Below are 17375 nucleotides of genomic sequence, written 5' to 3'. Positions count from 1 at the left end.
AGATTACTCTCGTAATATTTTGTTGCTTATGTCTAAAATTTAAAAGTTTTGTTTCTTAGAATAAAACGTGAACGAAAATCTTAATTTATAGAGTATCATAGAGTAAGGTAATTAATAATAGGTTACAGTAATAAAGATGTACGATGATAATCAAAAAATAAAGAAAATTTAATATAAAATTATTTATTTACTTATTTTTATTTTTTCTATTCAAGTGTATGTAAGATAGTCACATATTTATATTTAATAAAAAAACAAAGGTTTTATAAACATAAACTGTTAATAAATCTTTAAATAAATATTTCATAGAGATCTAATTTAAAGAACATGAAAACCTCTAATCAAAATTTTGTTTGTATCAACTAATCTATCTTTTTGATTAAGAAGTTGTTATCTTTTCAACATGATTTACTGGATTACATTTTGTAATTTCGTTATTATAATTATATAAAAAATCTACACAAATTAATTATAATTAATTATATCGTAATTATATCGTGTTTTTTACAATAATATGTCTAATTTCTTATTATTTTTTTTTATGTAAAGATATTATGCTCATATGAATATACACAAAGTATTATCACATATATACTATATTGCTGCAATGTTACATTGTAATATTTCCGTAAGCCGACATTTTACTGTTGCTGCAATACTGCAGCAATATTGTAGCAACATTTCACAAACATTTCTGCAATGATGCAATCTTGCAGAAAAATATTATTGCGATGTTATTGCAATCTTACGATGATGCATGGTAATGATTTCTCACGTATAAGTAAGTATTTAAATTAATAAAATTTAATCCATATTTTAAAAATATTTTTTACATTATAGTATATTAATATATATATATATATATATATATATATATATATATTAATATATATATATATATATTAATATATACATTATAATATATTAATATATACATTATTTGCGAATTTTTGTGTGGTACAGTTCTCCATATCTGATGCCCAATAATCTTGAAATTATTACGATTATCTTCCGAATAGAGATCGCGGATCGCATCAAAGATACATATGTCATGTGGCCTCCGTATAATTGAAGAAGATAATCTGATATTAAACATAATTAAATGCAATGTTTTTTTTTTAGATCAAATCAGCTGTTTTATAACGTTATTGTTTTTTTATATCGCCAATAATCTCTGCTATAATAATCACATGCTGTAATAATACACATCATATCTTATTAAATAATTTTGATATTAAAAAAGACTGAAACACTTTATAACCGAGTAGTTTATGAAAAATTGAGTAATATTGTATTTGATGTTATATTTGAAAGTAATGAAAATTTTTATTTACTTACGTTTATATAGAAGTAAAGTTATTTACACAATTATATATTTTTTTATTATTATGGTTGAGTACATAATTATGAGAACATGATAATAATATAAGAAAATATAATATAAGAAAATAGAAGATAGAAGAAAAAATAGAAGAAAATAATGTGTTATTTATAGTTTTCCTGTTGAAAAAATATTTTTATGATAGTCATATACTAGAAAGATATATTTATAAATATAAAGATAAATAAAAATATTTTAAAAATATTTTAAAGAGAGCTTTAGCAAATGACAATGTACACGTTTATTACATTGTTTCAGTGGTGATTTTATATAATTAATAGAAATAATTAAAAAAATACTGCACAGTGGTTCGGCAAGTTTTTTCTGGTCCTATGATTCATGCAGATGAAAATGGAAAAGTGATTTTTAAGAAGTGGGTTGCAATTCTTGTCGAAGATGGCAAGGTATTTAACGTATTTAACGTATTTATTATACGTAAAAGTATTTATTCCATATATTACCTTTACTACTTTTTCTTTTATTAATAATTCATCTAATATATATAAAATATATAAAACAATAACAATATCTTTATTAACATCTGTATCATACGATATACAGATTATTGATGTTATGGAAAATCCAACAACAGATCGACAAAAGATAGATGATTTTCATGCAGACCAAGTTAATAATTTATCACAATTTATAATATCTGGATTTATCGATTGCCATATTCATGCAGTGCAGTTTCCGAATCTTGGATTGGGTTACGAAAAAACTCTCTTAGACTGGCTGGAGATCTATACTTATCCATTGGAGAGGCAGTTTACTGATGAAAAATTGGTAAAACAAGTATTTGAGGTGGTTGTGGTATGTAAAAGAAAATCTTAAAACATAATATATTATCAAAGAACAATATTTATATAGCAATATAAAATAATGCTATGTAAATAATACAAAATAATACTATAATATGTAAAATAATACTATAAAATAATACTATAAATAATATATATAGTACATTATTATAAAATAATAATTGTATCTGACCTAAAATATTCTTATTTTTTGATTATTATTTTAATTGTTATTACACAGAAACGAACTATACAAACTGGTACAACAACAGCATGTTATTTTTCATCTTTGTATACTGAGGTATCTACAATCCACGGGATAATGGATATTACGAAAGCATGGAAAAATCAATCGAGATTACTAAGGCCTTTATAAAAACTGTCAAAGAAATAGGAGTAAATGCAAATTTATTATATCTTATTTCCTGCACATTGTGACAAGATAATATATTATAATTTTCTAATTTGATTTATATATATATGTAGATAGAAAATTTTACATAATCTCACGTAAACAAAAAATACGTCATATTACTCAAAATTTCTTGTAGAATCCCCTTGTGAGACCAATTATCACGCCAAGACATGCATTGAGCTGCAGCATGGAATTATTGCAAGCTCTAGCAAAGATTGCTAAAGAAAAAGATTTACATATACAGGTATATTACACTCGCGTAATATTTATTATATATTGATATCAATTTAACATGTTTTTCATATTCTGTAGAGTCACATTGCTGAAATTAAAAACCAGACAAAAGGAATAAAAAGAGCATTCGGAGAAACCACATGTACAGCTATTTTTGAATCCGCTGGTCTTCTTATCAACAAGGTAAGACTTAACTTTATTTTGTCAATCTATTAAATAGGTGAAAGAAAGATCATTGAAAAAAAGTGTAATCGACCAAACTAGCCAGAAATTTTGTTTATTAATACGACGCTTCGACCATATGGTTGTGGTCCTTATCAAGTATATACGATGTAATAATAATCAGGGGGCAGGCATAGACGATAATCTTGCATATATATATATATAATATATATATATATATATACAGGGTCTACCAAAAGTGTGGAAACCCCTAAATATCTCGGAAAATATACGTTTTACAGAAAAGTGTTTCCAACAAAAGTTGTAGGGTTTAAGAAGATCTATATACTGATTCTATCAGTTTGACCTTGGATGGCGTCGTCAAGGTCAGGTCAAGGTCACATTGACTTTTTTAAATGACACCCCCTACATTTGATTGCATATTCTTATAGCTTAATTCAAGAGCTTTCCAAAACACTATAATAATGTTCATTTTTATTAAGTACTTTGCGAGTTATGAGGGTTGAAATAATTTCTTAATTTTACATAAACCATAAAATATCTAGTAAACCATTCATTTTTCGATTATCTTACCTTCATACTTTTATGTACAAAATAATGAAAGGAATCAATTGGTGTAAAGAAAACATACAGTTGTTTTTAAGAAAAAATATGGAATTGTTAATTGCAAATTACATATTTTTTCTTAGAAACAACTATGTGTTTTCTTTACACCAATTGATTCCTCTCATTAATTTGTACATAAAAGTATGAAGGTAAGATAATCGAAAAATGAATGGTTTACTAGATATTTTATGGTTTATGTAAAATTAAGAAATTATTTCAACCCTCATAACTCGCAAAGTACTTAATAAAAATGAACATTATTATAGTGTTTTGGAAAGCTCTTGAATTAAGCTATAAGAATATGCAATCAAATGTAGGGGGTGTCATTTAAAAAAGTCAATGTGACCTTGACCTGACCTTGACGACGCCATCCAAGGTCAAACTGATAGAATCAGTATATAGATCTTCTTAAACCCTACAACTTTTGTTGGAAACACTTTTCTGTAAAACGTATATTTTCCGAGATATTTAGGGGTTTCCACACTTTTGGTAGACCCTGTATATATATATATATATAGATTGCACAACATTTTGACGACAGCCTCTTTTGCGACATTCTCGGTTGCCTACATGTATTTTTACATATATATATATATATATATATATATATATCATAATTTTTTTTCATTTTATATATTAATGAAATATGAAATAATTATATTGGTCAATTCTTATATGCTTTTTATATTATTTTGAATTAAACAATTACTAATAAAAAATATTTTCTCTATATATTCTTTATAAGCTTAAAATTATTTTTTAAACTTGCAATATAGTATTATGTAAATGATATTTTAAAATTTAATTGCACCGAGATAAAAAATGCATTATTTGCAGATAGTCTATTGTAAAAGTTGCAATTATTTGAAAATTAGTTTGTTGCGAAAGAATTTAATAACATATGCAATTTTATATTATTACTTGACTGTTTTATAAATACAGAACTGAATATTGGTACGTCATTGTATAGCAAAATTTAACGTGCAACTTTTCATTGCAATTTAACTTGAAATTTGCGTTATCAATTTCTCGAAGAAGATTAAAAGTGAGTAGCAAATAGATCAATTATATGTGCGTTGAGTATTATAAATAATTCTAATATAAATAACGCTCTTTAAAAATAAAAATGAAAAATAAGAACAAAAATACTCCGAATCATGAACTATCTCTATCACAATATCCTATCTAATCCATAAACTATCTATTAAAATATCTTATTCCTTATATGTATATGTATACTTTAATATATATTTTTATTGATATTAGTGAAATAAAAACACGGGAATGTATTTCAGTGCACAATTGGACTAATAATAAATAGGTAAATTAATCACGAAAAAACAGATCAAATTTTTAGAATTATATTTAAAATATTTTTTAAGAAAGAATAACAAGAAAGAAAGAGAAAAGGAAAAAATTAAAATTTTTAATAAGATTATAAACTATTATTTTCTTAAATATTTAAATAATATATCTAAATTTAAAAAACACGAATTATTATTTATTATTATATGTGCTATTGAAATTTTAAAATTTGCAAACATACTCAAAATATTTGCAACTTTATTTACATCTTATTAATGTAAATTAATTGAATATTTCTCAAATTCTTATGCTCAAGATATTTCAAATCAAAACACGTTCATTAATATTTTGTTACTATTATTTTTATTTTTATATTAAAAAGAAAATAATAAGCTATTTTGAAATTATGTGTTTAAAAATAAATGAAATAGATCTAGAAAGTAAAAATTTTTGAATCTATGTCATTTATATCTATGAAAATTATTCAATAGCTCTTATTTTTAGGACAGTAGACAAAGTATTTAAAACTTTTTAATGGACTTTATTTTATATCTTTAATTACTTAAGATTAAAAATATTTAATAGACTTAGCTTTAATAAAAGTATATAAGAAGACAGTATACTTCTTTTTTTTTCATCTTTATTATTTTATTAAATTTTAATATTATATCTATTCAAATTATTATTTTATGCTACATTCAAAAGAAATTATAGTAAAAAAAATATCGTAAATTAATCGATTTAAGCAACATTAAATATACGAACAATATGTTATCTGTCTTATATTCTATAAATTTGAGTCTTCTTCATTATCAAGTCACCTCCTAAGAGTACTCTATTATCATAAATATGTTCAGGAATAAACATGAATTTAATAATACTTAAATTTAATATTATAGATTTAATAATATAATTATATATTTTTTTTTAGTTTTTGCATTATTATCTTGTATGTTTTCGTTATTATTATTTTTTGATTTATAAAATTTGTAGATGAAACTTGCATTTGCTTTCATGATTATGATGGCTATTGCAATGATATCGACTGTATCAAGTCAATCCGACTCTGGTTCATCAGGAGGAAACAAAACAAAAACAAATAAGAATTTTCTTGATATTATAGTATGCAATTTTAAATGGATGTTTGGGAAAGGCTTTATCCCTGGGGATCCAGTAATCCTGGGAAAGATTTTTCCATCAAAGATTTTGCATAAATATATTTATCCTGATGAAAATTTATAATAAATATTAATAAATGTTAAACAGCATGTTATAACATTCGCAGATGAAACTTGCATTTGCTTTCATGATAATGATGGTTATCGCAATGATATCAAATCAGTCCGACTCTGATTCATCAGGAGGAAACATATCAGAAGGAGACAAATCAGGAGGAAATGGCGGTAATCGATAGTTCAAACAAATCAGGAGGAAATGACGGTCAATCGATAGTTCAAACAAAAGTTCGATCTTAGCATATATTATAAAAAGTTTAAGAGCTGCGCTTCACTTCACTGTCACGCCTAACCAATTTTATGTGGAAAAGTTCATCAAAAGATTTTATCTATAAATATGTTAAATATAATAAAATAAGTGAACTTCAGTAAATAAATGTTAAACAGCGTGTCATATAAATTTTTTTGATCAGTTAAATAAAACTGATTGTCAATAAAGGAAAATAATGTGTTGTAATTCTGTAGATTATATGATCATTCTACATATAAACCTTTCACTTGAAATAATTCCATTTTTTTTTTTTTACAAAAGTGTTTAGAGAATTTTCTTCCTAGATTTTTTGAGTTTTCCTATAATCTTTTTTTATTTCATTTTTTTTTATTTTATCTCAAAAATTGCAAATTTTATTGTATGTTTTTGATGTAATGATTTCATAATTGGATGATATCAAATTAAAAAAAAAAAGAAAGAAAGAAAGATGGGAGACAAATAATTTGTTTATGAAATTTTAAAATTTTCTATGATATTTTATTAGATACACTAAATCGCATATTTATTCGCAGATGTATGAAGCTATAGTGTGTGAATAAATTAATTATAATAAATTAATAAAGAAAAGTTATTTTCCAATATTCCGTCCATTAATCTTCTTCTCTTTCTATTAAAATTTGTTGGAATTTGATGAATATAAGTACATAATATCTCCATATCATATAATTTTTTACGATTGTAGATTCGCAAATTATCTGTCATCTTCGAGCAAATTTCAAATTTTATTTGATGCTAAAAATTAAAATAACTGACTTAATATATAGTTTTCGTAATAATTATATATATATATATATATATATATATATATATATATATGTATGTGTGTATGTTTATATGTATATATAATTTGATATTAATTAAAAATCAGTTGTTATTCTGTTTATAGAAACGTGAAAAATACGTTTTCTTAATTATAATTTTAAAAACGTTTTTCTCGAAACGTTTTTAATTAATGCTTTACGATTAAAAAACATTAGATACGTTTAAGAAACGTATATAAAATGAACGTGTGCTACCTGCTAAAGGTAAAATTCAAATATTACATATTAGAAATAATATAATTATCGTCTATAAATATGTCCTTTTATGTAATAATATGTACCATAATTTAATTATGTGTATATTGAATGTGTTTTAGTGCTTTCGATTCAAGACAAAGTCGGTAACTTGATGCAAAGCAAAGACTTTGAGACTCTCATTATAAATTTGAACACAAAATACAGCTTGTTGGATAAGTTTAGAGAAAATGATTTATAAATTATTTATAAAATATATACACTTGAGAAAAAAACTCCAAAGATTTATATATTCCAGCAATAAAATTCATAATACAGTATCAGTTTATATAAAAGGCAGAAAAATTAAATAAGAAAAATTTGATTTTATAATATGTTACTGTTACAATTATAAAATATCATTCCGCAATAAAAATAAGCTGAATGATTGAATGAATTATAAAATGCCCCTTTTTTATAAAAATGTCCAAATTTACAAATAATATTCTCTAATAATATTTTAAACATTAAAAATAAATGATTCATTAATTCTTCGCTTTTCTTTTAATCATTTTATTCATTTTATTAATATTAATTTTAAATATTAATTTTATTAATAAGTATCGCAATAGTTCTTAATTAATAGTATAATATATTAAATATCTCTTATGATTAAAATTGCATGCTTATTTATTATGTTAACGATCGAGTTTGTTCATTTATCTTTAAAATCTATGTAATATTCTTTGAAAGATGTCCTCACTGTTAACAAAATAAAGAAAAAATACGCGCTATTTTTTGAAATACCGGACATGACATTTGCATAAAAAGCGCCATCTGGACGATCGATTACAATCTTCTTCCGTGATTCACGTGTAAAGCGTCGTCTACAATAAGTGGAGTAAGCTTGGCGTAAGAAGTTAGAGTAGGAGTAACGTTTTCGGCGTAAGCTGTTTACGCTGACTCAATCTCGACAGTCAAACGTTAAATAATTATTAATAACAATTATTAATAAAGTAATTACAATAGCAAAACACATTTGCAATTAACAACGTTTTTGAGCGATCTTCCGTTTTCATGTTCTAACCTTCTTGGGTTTTCTTCCTGCGTTCTGATTGGTCGAGTGTAAGCGTAAGAGTAAGAGTAGGCGTAAGAAATAAAAATAATTCATTTTGCTTACGCCCTTACTCCAGCTCTCTCAAACCGGAAATAGCTCTTTTACTTCTACTCTTACTTCTTACGCCACGCTTACTCCACCTATTGTAGACGACGCTTTAGAAAGAGGTTGAAAAAAATAACGTAAGTATATATGTTTGAGAAATTTTTCGTCCTTTCACGTTTTATATCATAACAAAATAATACTCGCATATTTTTCGGCCAATCATGCCAATCATCCATATGAGATGTTTAGAAAATAAGTATTCTTACACATAAGAAATTCTGTCAAAATGCCTTGTCAAATTCCTTAACACGTGTTGATGAATCGCGTGTTCACGCTTTATCATTAAAAATAAAGAATAATGTAACTATCAAAAAATGTCAATTGTAGTTTCAAGTTCTATTTCACTAGAATATAATTTCTGTTTCGTTTATATTGTCAGTAACGATTATAAAATCAGATTTTATAATCCCTAACAAATTGGGTTATAATCAAATACTTGAGAATATAATTGATATTTAGATTATAATTAATTATTACATATTCTTGATTTTTAATCATGAAGCGTGACTCTCCAACATGTGGAATTTGACAAGACCTTTTGAAACATGACAGAATTTCTTATAAAAATATAGTGATAAGGCTATATCTGGCATAACAATTATCAATAATACTTTCAAGGAATTCCAATGTTTCAGGATAAATATTATCTATGATTTGAAAAAGCATTTTTTTAATAATATATTACTCAATCACAGAATGGCGGACGCTGCTCCAGCCACACGTGGAGGTTTTCGTGGAGGTTTTAGCTCTCGTGGAGCAGGAGGCGATCGGGGAAGCCTCAGAGTGGTCGTGGCAGAGGCAGAGGACGTGGACGTGGACGTGGGAAAGAAGATAGCAAGGAATGGGTCCCTATCACGAAGCTAGATCGTCTGGTCAGAGATGGCAAAATCCAATCACTCGAGCACATCTATCTATTCTCCTTACCCATCAAGGAATACGAAATCATTGGCAAGTTTCTCGGTCCAGACCTGAAGGATGAAGTTCTGAAAATCATGCCTGTACAGAAGCAGACTCGAGCCGGTCAACGCACGCGTTTTAAGGTAAAACTAAAAGTGTCTTCTTTTTTCAGATATCTCTAGCGATTAAATTTAATAAAAACATAAAATATAAAAATTTAGAAACATTGACAAGAATATTGAATCAAAAAAAATTACGTAAAAAGCCAAGGACCAGGCTTTGATCCTTAGCCTTCTATATAATTTTTTCTAATTTATCATTCGTACCTTTATTTGCTTATATTATTAAGAATATTAAAAACGCCAATATTCTATAGGCTTTTGTTGCCATCGGAGACAGCAACGGACACATTGGATTGGATTGATGGTGAAGTGTTCCAAGGAAGTAGCCACTGCCATTCGTGGTGCTATTATTCTCGCTAAGCTCTCGGTCGTCCCGGTTCGTCGCGGTTACTGGGGCAACAAGATTGGCAAGCCGCATACCATACCATGCAAAGTAACTGGCAAGTGCGGTTCCGTGCAAGTGCGTCTGATACCTGCGCCCAAAGGTACTGGTATCGTGTCTGCTCCAGTTCCCAAAAAGCTGCTTCAAATGGCGGGTATCGAGGATTGCTACACCTCAGCCAGAGGATCCACCTGCACACTTGGCAACTTCGCCAAGGCCACTTATGTCGCGATCGCCAAAACTTACGCGTATCTGACGCCCGACTTATGGAAGGAACAAGCTTTGGCTAAAGCACCGTATCAAGAATTTGCTGATTTTCTGTCAAAAACTCACAAAGGTGGTGTGAGAGCTGCTGAAGTTGTTTAAATAAACATCCAATCTCCATGGTATGTCTTTGAAAAAATGGATTTTGTTATTTTCCTCTCCAATCCTTTGATTTCTTTCTTTACTATTATTTAGTGTACTGCATATCTTATAATTAGTTTGTACTTATCTTTTATAAGAATTTATTTAATTAATAGATATCCAAATTTGTATATATTTTATATAATCCATTATTTCAAAATCTATTATTAAATTTATTATTAAAAAGAGCCAAGGCTATATCTGAATATATGAAATTTAGTAGTATATTTTTATTTATAATTGGAAAACTTATCTATGATACATAAATCTAAAAAAGAATGACAATGTTACGTAGTGTCCATAGGAGTGTCATTTGATTTGAAATTTTTGTAAGCTGTGTCAAATGTTTCAATGGTATGATCACATATTCTTTCAAGATCTTGTAGACCTCGCTTCAACACTTCAATGGCACTTTCTCCAGTTGTTTGAATATTGAAGTGTATCTTGTTCTCTGCCGGATGAGGCACAGTATAAGCGCATATTTTTATGCCAGGACTGCAAAGAAAATGGATTAAAAGAAGTTATTATTAATAAAATTTAATATATGTTATTTTATTCATAAAATCTAACTAATACGTACTATTGATTTATCACGTAAGGAAGTGCATTTCCCAAAGTATGTCCCTCGTCGACGAAGACGAAGGTCCCGTACGTGATTCCTTGATTTCCTGGTATCTGTATTTACAATTAATCATCGAATAATTTCCATTTTTGTAACTTTAAATTCTTACAATCGATCGAAACATATTTAATTGCCAATTAATATTATACAATAAAATGAAAATTCGTGAAATCAATTACCCTTGAAAGACGCTTTTCCATTGTATATAATCTTCACACAAATACCTTTAGCTTCTAATATTTCTCGTACTAATCCACGTGGTACAGAGCTGCGTGGTATACAAGATCTATTCTTTTTGACTGAACTGACTGCATTAGAGAGAAAAACAATTGTATGGTGCAGTTAGGCCCGGTTCCACAATTTTCAGTTTAATCCGAGTTTAGCTAAACGGCCGTCAAAGTTAACGCTTACGTTAAACTGCGTTAAACCTGTATTCCGTTCCACAACTCATTTTTAATCATAGGTTACATAAACCTATACTCTTTTCATTGAAACTCAGAAACATGAACTGTGATTGGTTGGCTGAGATTTTGTAAAGAAGAGGGAAAAATGTCACGGTAAAGAGATCAGCTGTCTATTATTGTTGTGCAATAAATAGAAATATAATTTTGTGCAAGATTAAATATAATTGTGTAATGTCGAATAAAAAAGAATTGTCCGTGAAGGATAATCCTAAAAAATGATTACCAAATTTTTCGACAGACGAAAAAATAACATTAATTGAAATTATCGAAAAGAAAAAAGACATAATTGAAAACAAGCAAACTGATGGTGTAACTATCAAAGAAAAAGAAAAATGCTGGTTAGACATAAGCCGTGAATTTAATAGCAGATGCATAAAAGCAAACCGAAATGTGATGTCGCTAAAAAATTGCTGGGATAATTTAAAAAAGAAGACTCGGAAACATTTTGCAGAAATACGTAAACAAGTTTTTGCAACAGGTATATGTTGTATATAAGCATATTGTCTATAAACATATACAATTATTAATTAATAATGTGTAGGTGGTGAAAAGATGACTATCCCTGATGACCCGATAGCTGAAAAAGTAAAAAGTGTTATTGAACCATCAATCGAAGGTTTACGGAATCCATTCGACAGCGATTGTGTAGCAGGTATATTTATTTTTTATATACTTTGAGAGAATATTATATATAGATAGATTATATACATCGTATAATGTATAAATATCTTGGCATCTATTTTTCGAAATAGAACCAGAATCTCAAAAATATGAAATAATCGTAAACTTTTTTTTATAGGCGGAGATGACATCAATGTGGATGAGGATACAAACGACAATGACGATGTGTATATGGATGTTGAAGTATGTATTGCAAATAGTTTCTGTATTTTAATCTTGGGGGAGGGGTATTATTTTATGTACTCGCTTATTGATAATGCTTATTGGTGTTAGTAGATCGATATTTCATGCGTTTTGATTAAATACATTTCTTTTTTTTTTTTAGTATCACTTTATCAATGATGATTGTTAGTCAATATTTTCAAAATGACTTTCTTGATGTTCCAAATATATTACTACAATAGCAATACTAATTATGATATGTTTATTAATCATAGACACTCAACGAAACAGATGATTTAACAACAAATTGGACTGATTGGACGCCGGCAATGCTACAATCGGAGAAGAGTACTGAATTACAGGTACAATCGGAGAAGAGTACTGAATTACAGGTTCCAATGATGGTTTCATGCGTCGATGAAAGATATACGAATCTTACATATAGTGAAGTAGAGGCAATTATGGGAACATCGTCCAAGGAAAATCAAAATGTAAATCCTGCAAGTTTGAATGTAAAAAAAAACTGTAAAACGAGGAAAACAGACAAGAATTGCCTGTAATAAGCGCTGTAAGACGCAATCAATGTTTTTACGATTTAGCTCAATCTAAAGCCGAATTAGTCGAGCTAATGAAAAAGGATCTGCGTGCAAAATCTGAAATAGAAATAAAAATTTTAAACACACAATTGTAAAAAGAACAACTTGAAATTGAACTTTTAGGAAAGCAACTCCAATCATATGAGCAATAAAACGTTTATTTTTTTCTTACTAATCTTCCCCAGTAAACACAAAATAACAGTAACACAACATCAATGTTATAATTTCTCACTCAACAATGGAACTATTATGTACAGGGTGCTTCCGCAACATACAAATCGTTAAATCGGGTTGCCTATCTGATGATCGGTCTTCTTTTACCGACCTCACATAATTGAAAAATAATAAAATCAAAGGATCGATCATGTAATTTTTTTTCGTGAAAAGTGAAAAAATTCCTTGATTGATACCTTGAATGCAAATCCGTAGGGAATGAGGAAAGTGAAATCAGCTTTTAACATTGATATAGTGTAATTGTAATATTTAATAACATGAATAACATTATATTTAATAACATAAATAACTTAAATAACATTAATAACATAAAATGACACAATTGAGCTTCTAATTAAGTAAGAGATAGAGTCTGCTGCCGTTCTGCCATGTGCGTAATATTCGTCACGTTGTTCTTTGTAAAATTAAAAGAGAAATTTTTTTCTGTTCGCGTTATAAAGGCAGGAGACATCAAAACTGTTTTTCTTTTATACATTGAATTGTTCATGTGTCAAATATATATATTCTATTAACATAGTTCATGTGGTGACTATATTATTTCGCACGCAATAACCACCGCCCAACATTATCAATTGTATTACTTATAGATGCAATTTTACTAATAATTTATAATGTTTAATTATATACTATGAACTTGCAGAGATGACGAGATACATGCAAAAATGATGAACATGGAAGAATGGACAAAACAGTTAAAAGCTAAAATCGCTAAGAAGGAAGATGAGCTACAGGCTGCGAGAAAGCGCAAGCAACGTTTGGTAGAGGAACTCAGGAGACACTTTGGCTTCAAAATTTCACCTCATGATGAAAGATTCAAAGAGATGTTACAGAAGAAAGAAAAGGAAGAGAAGAAGAAGAAGGAAGTTAAGAAGCAGGCGAGAATGGAGAAGTTGGGTATGATCCCTAAAGAGGCCGAAAGTGAGGGTCAGGAAGAAGTAACCGATTCAACAAAATCTGTAGAATAATATTTTCATTCATGAAAAATAAAATGTAAAAACTTTAATTGTAGCTAATAGATTGATAATTCTTAACTCCTCTCAATTAGTTTTAATTCTTAGTTAAGTTTGAATGTTTATAGCAGACTAACATAAACCCTGTAACTCAACTTATTGTTAATTGCAAATTACATATTTTTTTTCGAAACAACTATGAGTTTTCTTTACACCAATTGATTCTTCTCATTATTTTATACATAAAATTATTAAGGTAAAATAATCGAAAAATGAATATTTTACAAAATATTTTACGGTTTATGTAAAATTCAAAAATGATTTCAAGCCTCATAACTTGGAAAGTACTTAATGAAAACTAATTTAATTATAGTGTTTTGGAAAGCTCTTGAGATGAGCTACAAGAATATGCAAAAGTATATAGGGTATCCCATTTAAAAAGTTGGAGCTGACCTTCGCGTGTTCTTCAGGTGGCTCTTCAAGATCAAACTAATGACACCACCTTATGTCCCCTTGAAACCATACAACTTTTGTCTGAAACATTTTTTCGTATCTTTTGAACTTTACGAGATATTCAGGTGCGTCGATTAAAATGGGCCACAGTGTATATACAGGGTGTTCAAAAAGTCCCGGTACGGGGGAATAACTCAAAAAGTAAGGGTCGGACAAAGAAACATTTTGGACAAAAGTTGTAGGGCTTACTCCAAGCTTTTATCTCGTGACCCTGAATTTGACCTTGGATAGTCATTTGAAGGTCACATAAAGATTACCTTCAATTTCTTAAATGGAACCCCCTATTTTTCATTGCATATTCTTGTAGCTTATCTCGAGAGCTTTCCAAAACACTATAATTAAGTACCTTTTTATTAAGTACTTTTTGAGTTATAAAACATACAGTTGTTTTTAAGAAAAAATATGGAATTGTTAATTGCAAATTACATATTTTTTCTTAGAAACAACTATGTGTTTTCTTTACACCAATTGATTCCTCTCATTATTTTGTACATAAAAGTATGAAGGTAAGATAATCGAAAAATGAATGGTTTACTAGATATTTTATGGTTTATATAAAATTAAGAAATTATTTTAAGCCTTATAACTCAGAAAGTACTTAATAAAAAGGTACTTAATTATAGTTGTTTTGGAAAGCTCTCGAGATAAGCTACAAGAATATGCAATGAAAAATAGGGGGTTCCATTTAAGAAATTGAAGGTAATCTTTATGTGACCTTCAAATGACTATCCAAGGTCAAATTCAGGGTCACGAGATAAAAGCTTGGAGTAAGCCCTACAACTTTTGTCCGAAAAGTTTCTTTGTCCGACCCTTACTTTTCGAGTTATTCCCCCGTACCGGGACTTTTTGAACACCCTGTATATATATATATATATATATATATATATATATATATATATAATCAATATATATATATATTATATATATATTATATATATATATATATATATATATATATATATTATAAATAAATATATATTAATAAACGTATTATTTATTATTTTTATTATTACATTGTTGTTTTGTAAAAATGTAAAATTGGAAGAATTGAGAAAAAGTTGCTTATACATAAATAAATATAATAATTTTTTCCTAATTTTTTAAATTTTACTTTTTCAAGAAGGCAATGTAAAAATTATTTTTCACATTATTTTTTAAATATTCTTCTTATTTCCTACATTATATATATATATATATATATATATATATATATATATATGTATATATATTATAATATAAATAAATATATATTAATATACGTATTATTTATAATTCTTATTTTTGCAATGTTTTTTTTTTGGTAAAAATGCAAAATTTGAAGAATTGAGAAAAAGTTGCTCATATATAAATTTATATAATAATTTTCTTCTAATTCCTTAAATTTTACTTTTTCTAAAAAAGCAATGTAAAAATTATTTTTTACATTATTTTTTAATTATTCTTCTTATTTTCTGCACTATATATATATTATAAATAAATATATATTAATATACGTATTATTTATTAATCTTATTTTTGCATAAAAATTACCCTTCAGATAACTAAAAAAATTCTAGCTCCGTCAAAAATAATTTCATTCCTCTCTACTATCATATACCGCGAATTTTAAATACTATTCACAAAATGTGATCGATGTTAACTCGATGTATCCTGCAAAAAATATTCTTAGTATTGAAAAATCACTTTTTCGACCATTAAAAAGACTCTAGTTTCTTCAAAACTAATTTCTCTCACTTTTACTTGCCACACACGAAGACTTTTGAACGCCTCGCACAAAATGAGACCGATATTGGCCCGATAAATTCTAAGGAACATCTTCTTATGAGAGAAAAACAACTTTTTCGACCATTAAAATCGTTCCTTTTTTCTTGAAAACAATTTCCTTTCGATTCTTTTGGAAAAAAAGAAGACTTTTGAATATTATTCACAAAATGAGACCGATATTGGCCCGAGAAATTCTAAGGAACATCTTCTTATGAGAGTTAAAGCACTTTTTCGACCATTAAAATCGTTCCTTTTTTCTTGAAAACAATTTCCTTTCGATTCCACAGCAAAAAAAGAAGACTTTTGAATATTATTCACAAAATGAGACCGATATTGGCACGAAAATATATATTAAAGAATTTAATGAATGTGAGTAATAGTATTTTTCTTCGTAAAAGTATATTCTCTCTTTAACATGTCATATAAAAAAAAAAGTTTGTTACACACACACACACACACACACACACACACACACACACATTATGATGTATACATATATATGTTATGAGAATCGAACCTGAGTCTTTCTCTATCCGAGCAACTTAATAAGCTTTATTTCTTATTCTTTATTAGACAAAAAAGCAATAAAACATGCTTTAAAAACACTGTAGCAACTAATGTCGTTGATTTTATTAGAAATAATTCGAAGCGATATATTACTAAATAATTTATCTCCTAATACGAGTCTCTCTTTCTCTATTTCTCTTCTATTTATTGATGTAGCAAATTGATGAAACGTTAGAAGATTTGATATGAAAATTGATAAAGAAATGTAAAATGTTTTTCTTTATTTATTATTTATATTGATAATCATATCTGGATTTTGAAATAGATTCGTTTTAAGCGGAAACAATACTTATTTCAATTCAATGCTTTCAATCACAGAATTTTACTGACTTTCATAATTTCATAATCAAGCGACACGGTAGTGTCTTC

At 27.4% G+C, this 17375-nt stretch overlaps 1 protein-coding gene, 1 long non-coding RNA gene and 2 pseudogenes across 2 annotated transcripts; 3 read left to right on the top strand and 1 right to left on the bottom strand.

The window, feature by feature from the left end:
• Positions 1–750: 750 nt before the first annotated feature.
• On the top strand, positions 751–3076 carry LOC109610236 (annotated as a pseudogene).
• Positions 3077–4533: 1457 nt separating this feature from the next.
• On the top strand, positions 4534–6488 carry LOC112637292. The gene is made up of 3 exons (XR_003122494.1): positions 4534–4664; positions 5918–6046; positions 6210–6488. It is a non-coding gene; the product is annotated as an uncharacterized LOC112637292 (long non-coding RNA).
• A 2220-nt stretch (positions 6489–8708) lies between these two features.
• On the top strand, positions 8709–10434 carry LOC112637291 (annotated as a pseudogene).
• Positions 10435–10740: 306 nt separating this feature from the next.
• On the bottom strand, positions 10741–11275 carry LOC105254136 (probable DNA-directed RNA polymerases I and III subunit RPAC2). Its single transcript, XM_011262633.3, has 3 exons — positions 11255–11275; positions 11034–11128; positions 10741–10948 (listed from the first exon to the last, which is right to left on the bottom strand). The coding sequence occupies exons 1-3, from the start codon at positions 11273–11275 to the stop codon at positions 10741–10743; spliced, it is 324 nt and encodes a 107-aa protein (XP_011260935.2).
• Positions 11276–17375: the final 6100 nt, after the last annotated feature.

This window comes from Camponotus floridanus, unplaced genomic scaffold, assembly GCF_003227725.1.
Source record: "Camponotus floridanus strain SB8 unplaced genomic scaffold, Cflo_v7.5 scaffold151, whole genome shotgun sequence".
NCBI lineage: Eukaryota > Metazoa > Arthropoda > Insecta > Hymenoptera > Formicidae > Camponotus > Camponotus floridanus.
The sequence above is the reverse complement of the archived record's forward strand: the minus strand, read 5'-3'. Positions and strand labels throughout refer to the sequence as shown.

Bases quoted from the DNA above. Each gene is read 5' to 3' on its own strand.
- LOC105254136 (XM_011262633.3), bottom strand. From the start codon at position 11,275: ATGGAAAAGCGTCTTTCAAGG. The intron at 11,129-11,254 runs GTAATTGATTTC...TTGTAAATACAG, and splicing joins TGGAAAAGCGTCTTTCAAGG to ATACCAGGAAATCAAGGAAT. The intron at 10,949-11,033 runs GTACGTATTAGT...TTTTCTTTGCAG, and splicing joins CCTTACGTGATAAATCAATA to TCCTGGCATAAAAATATGCG.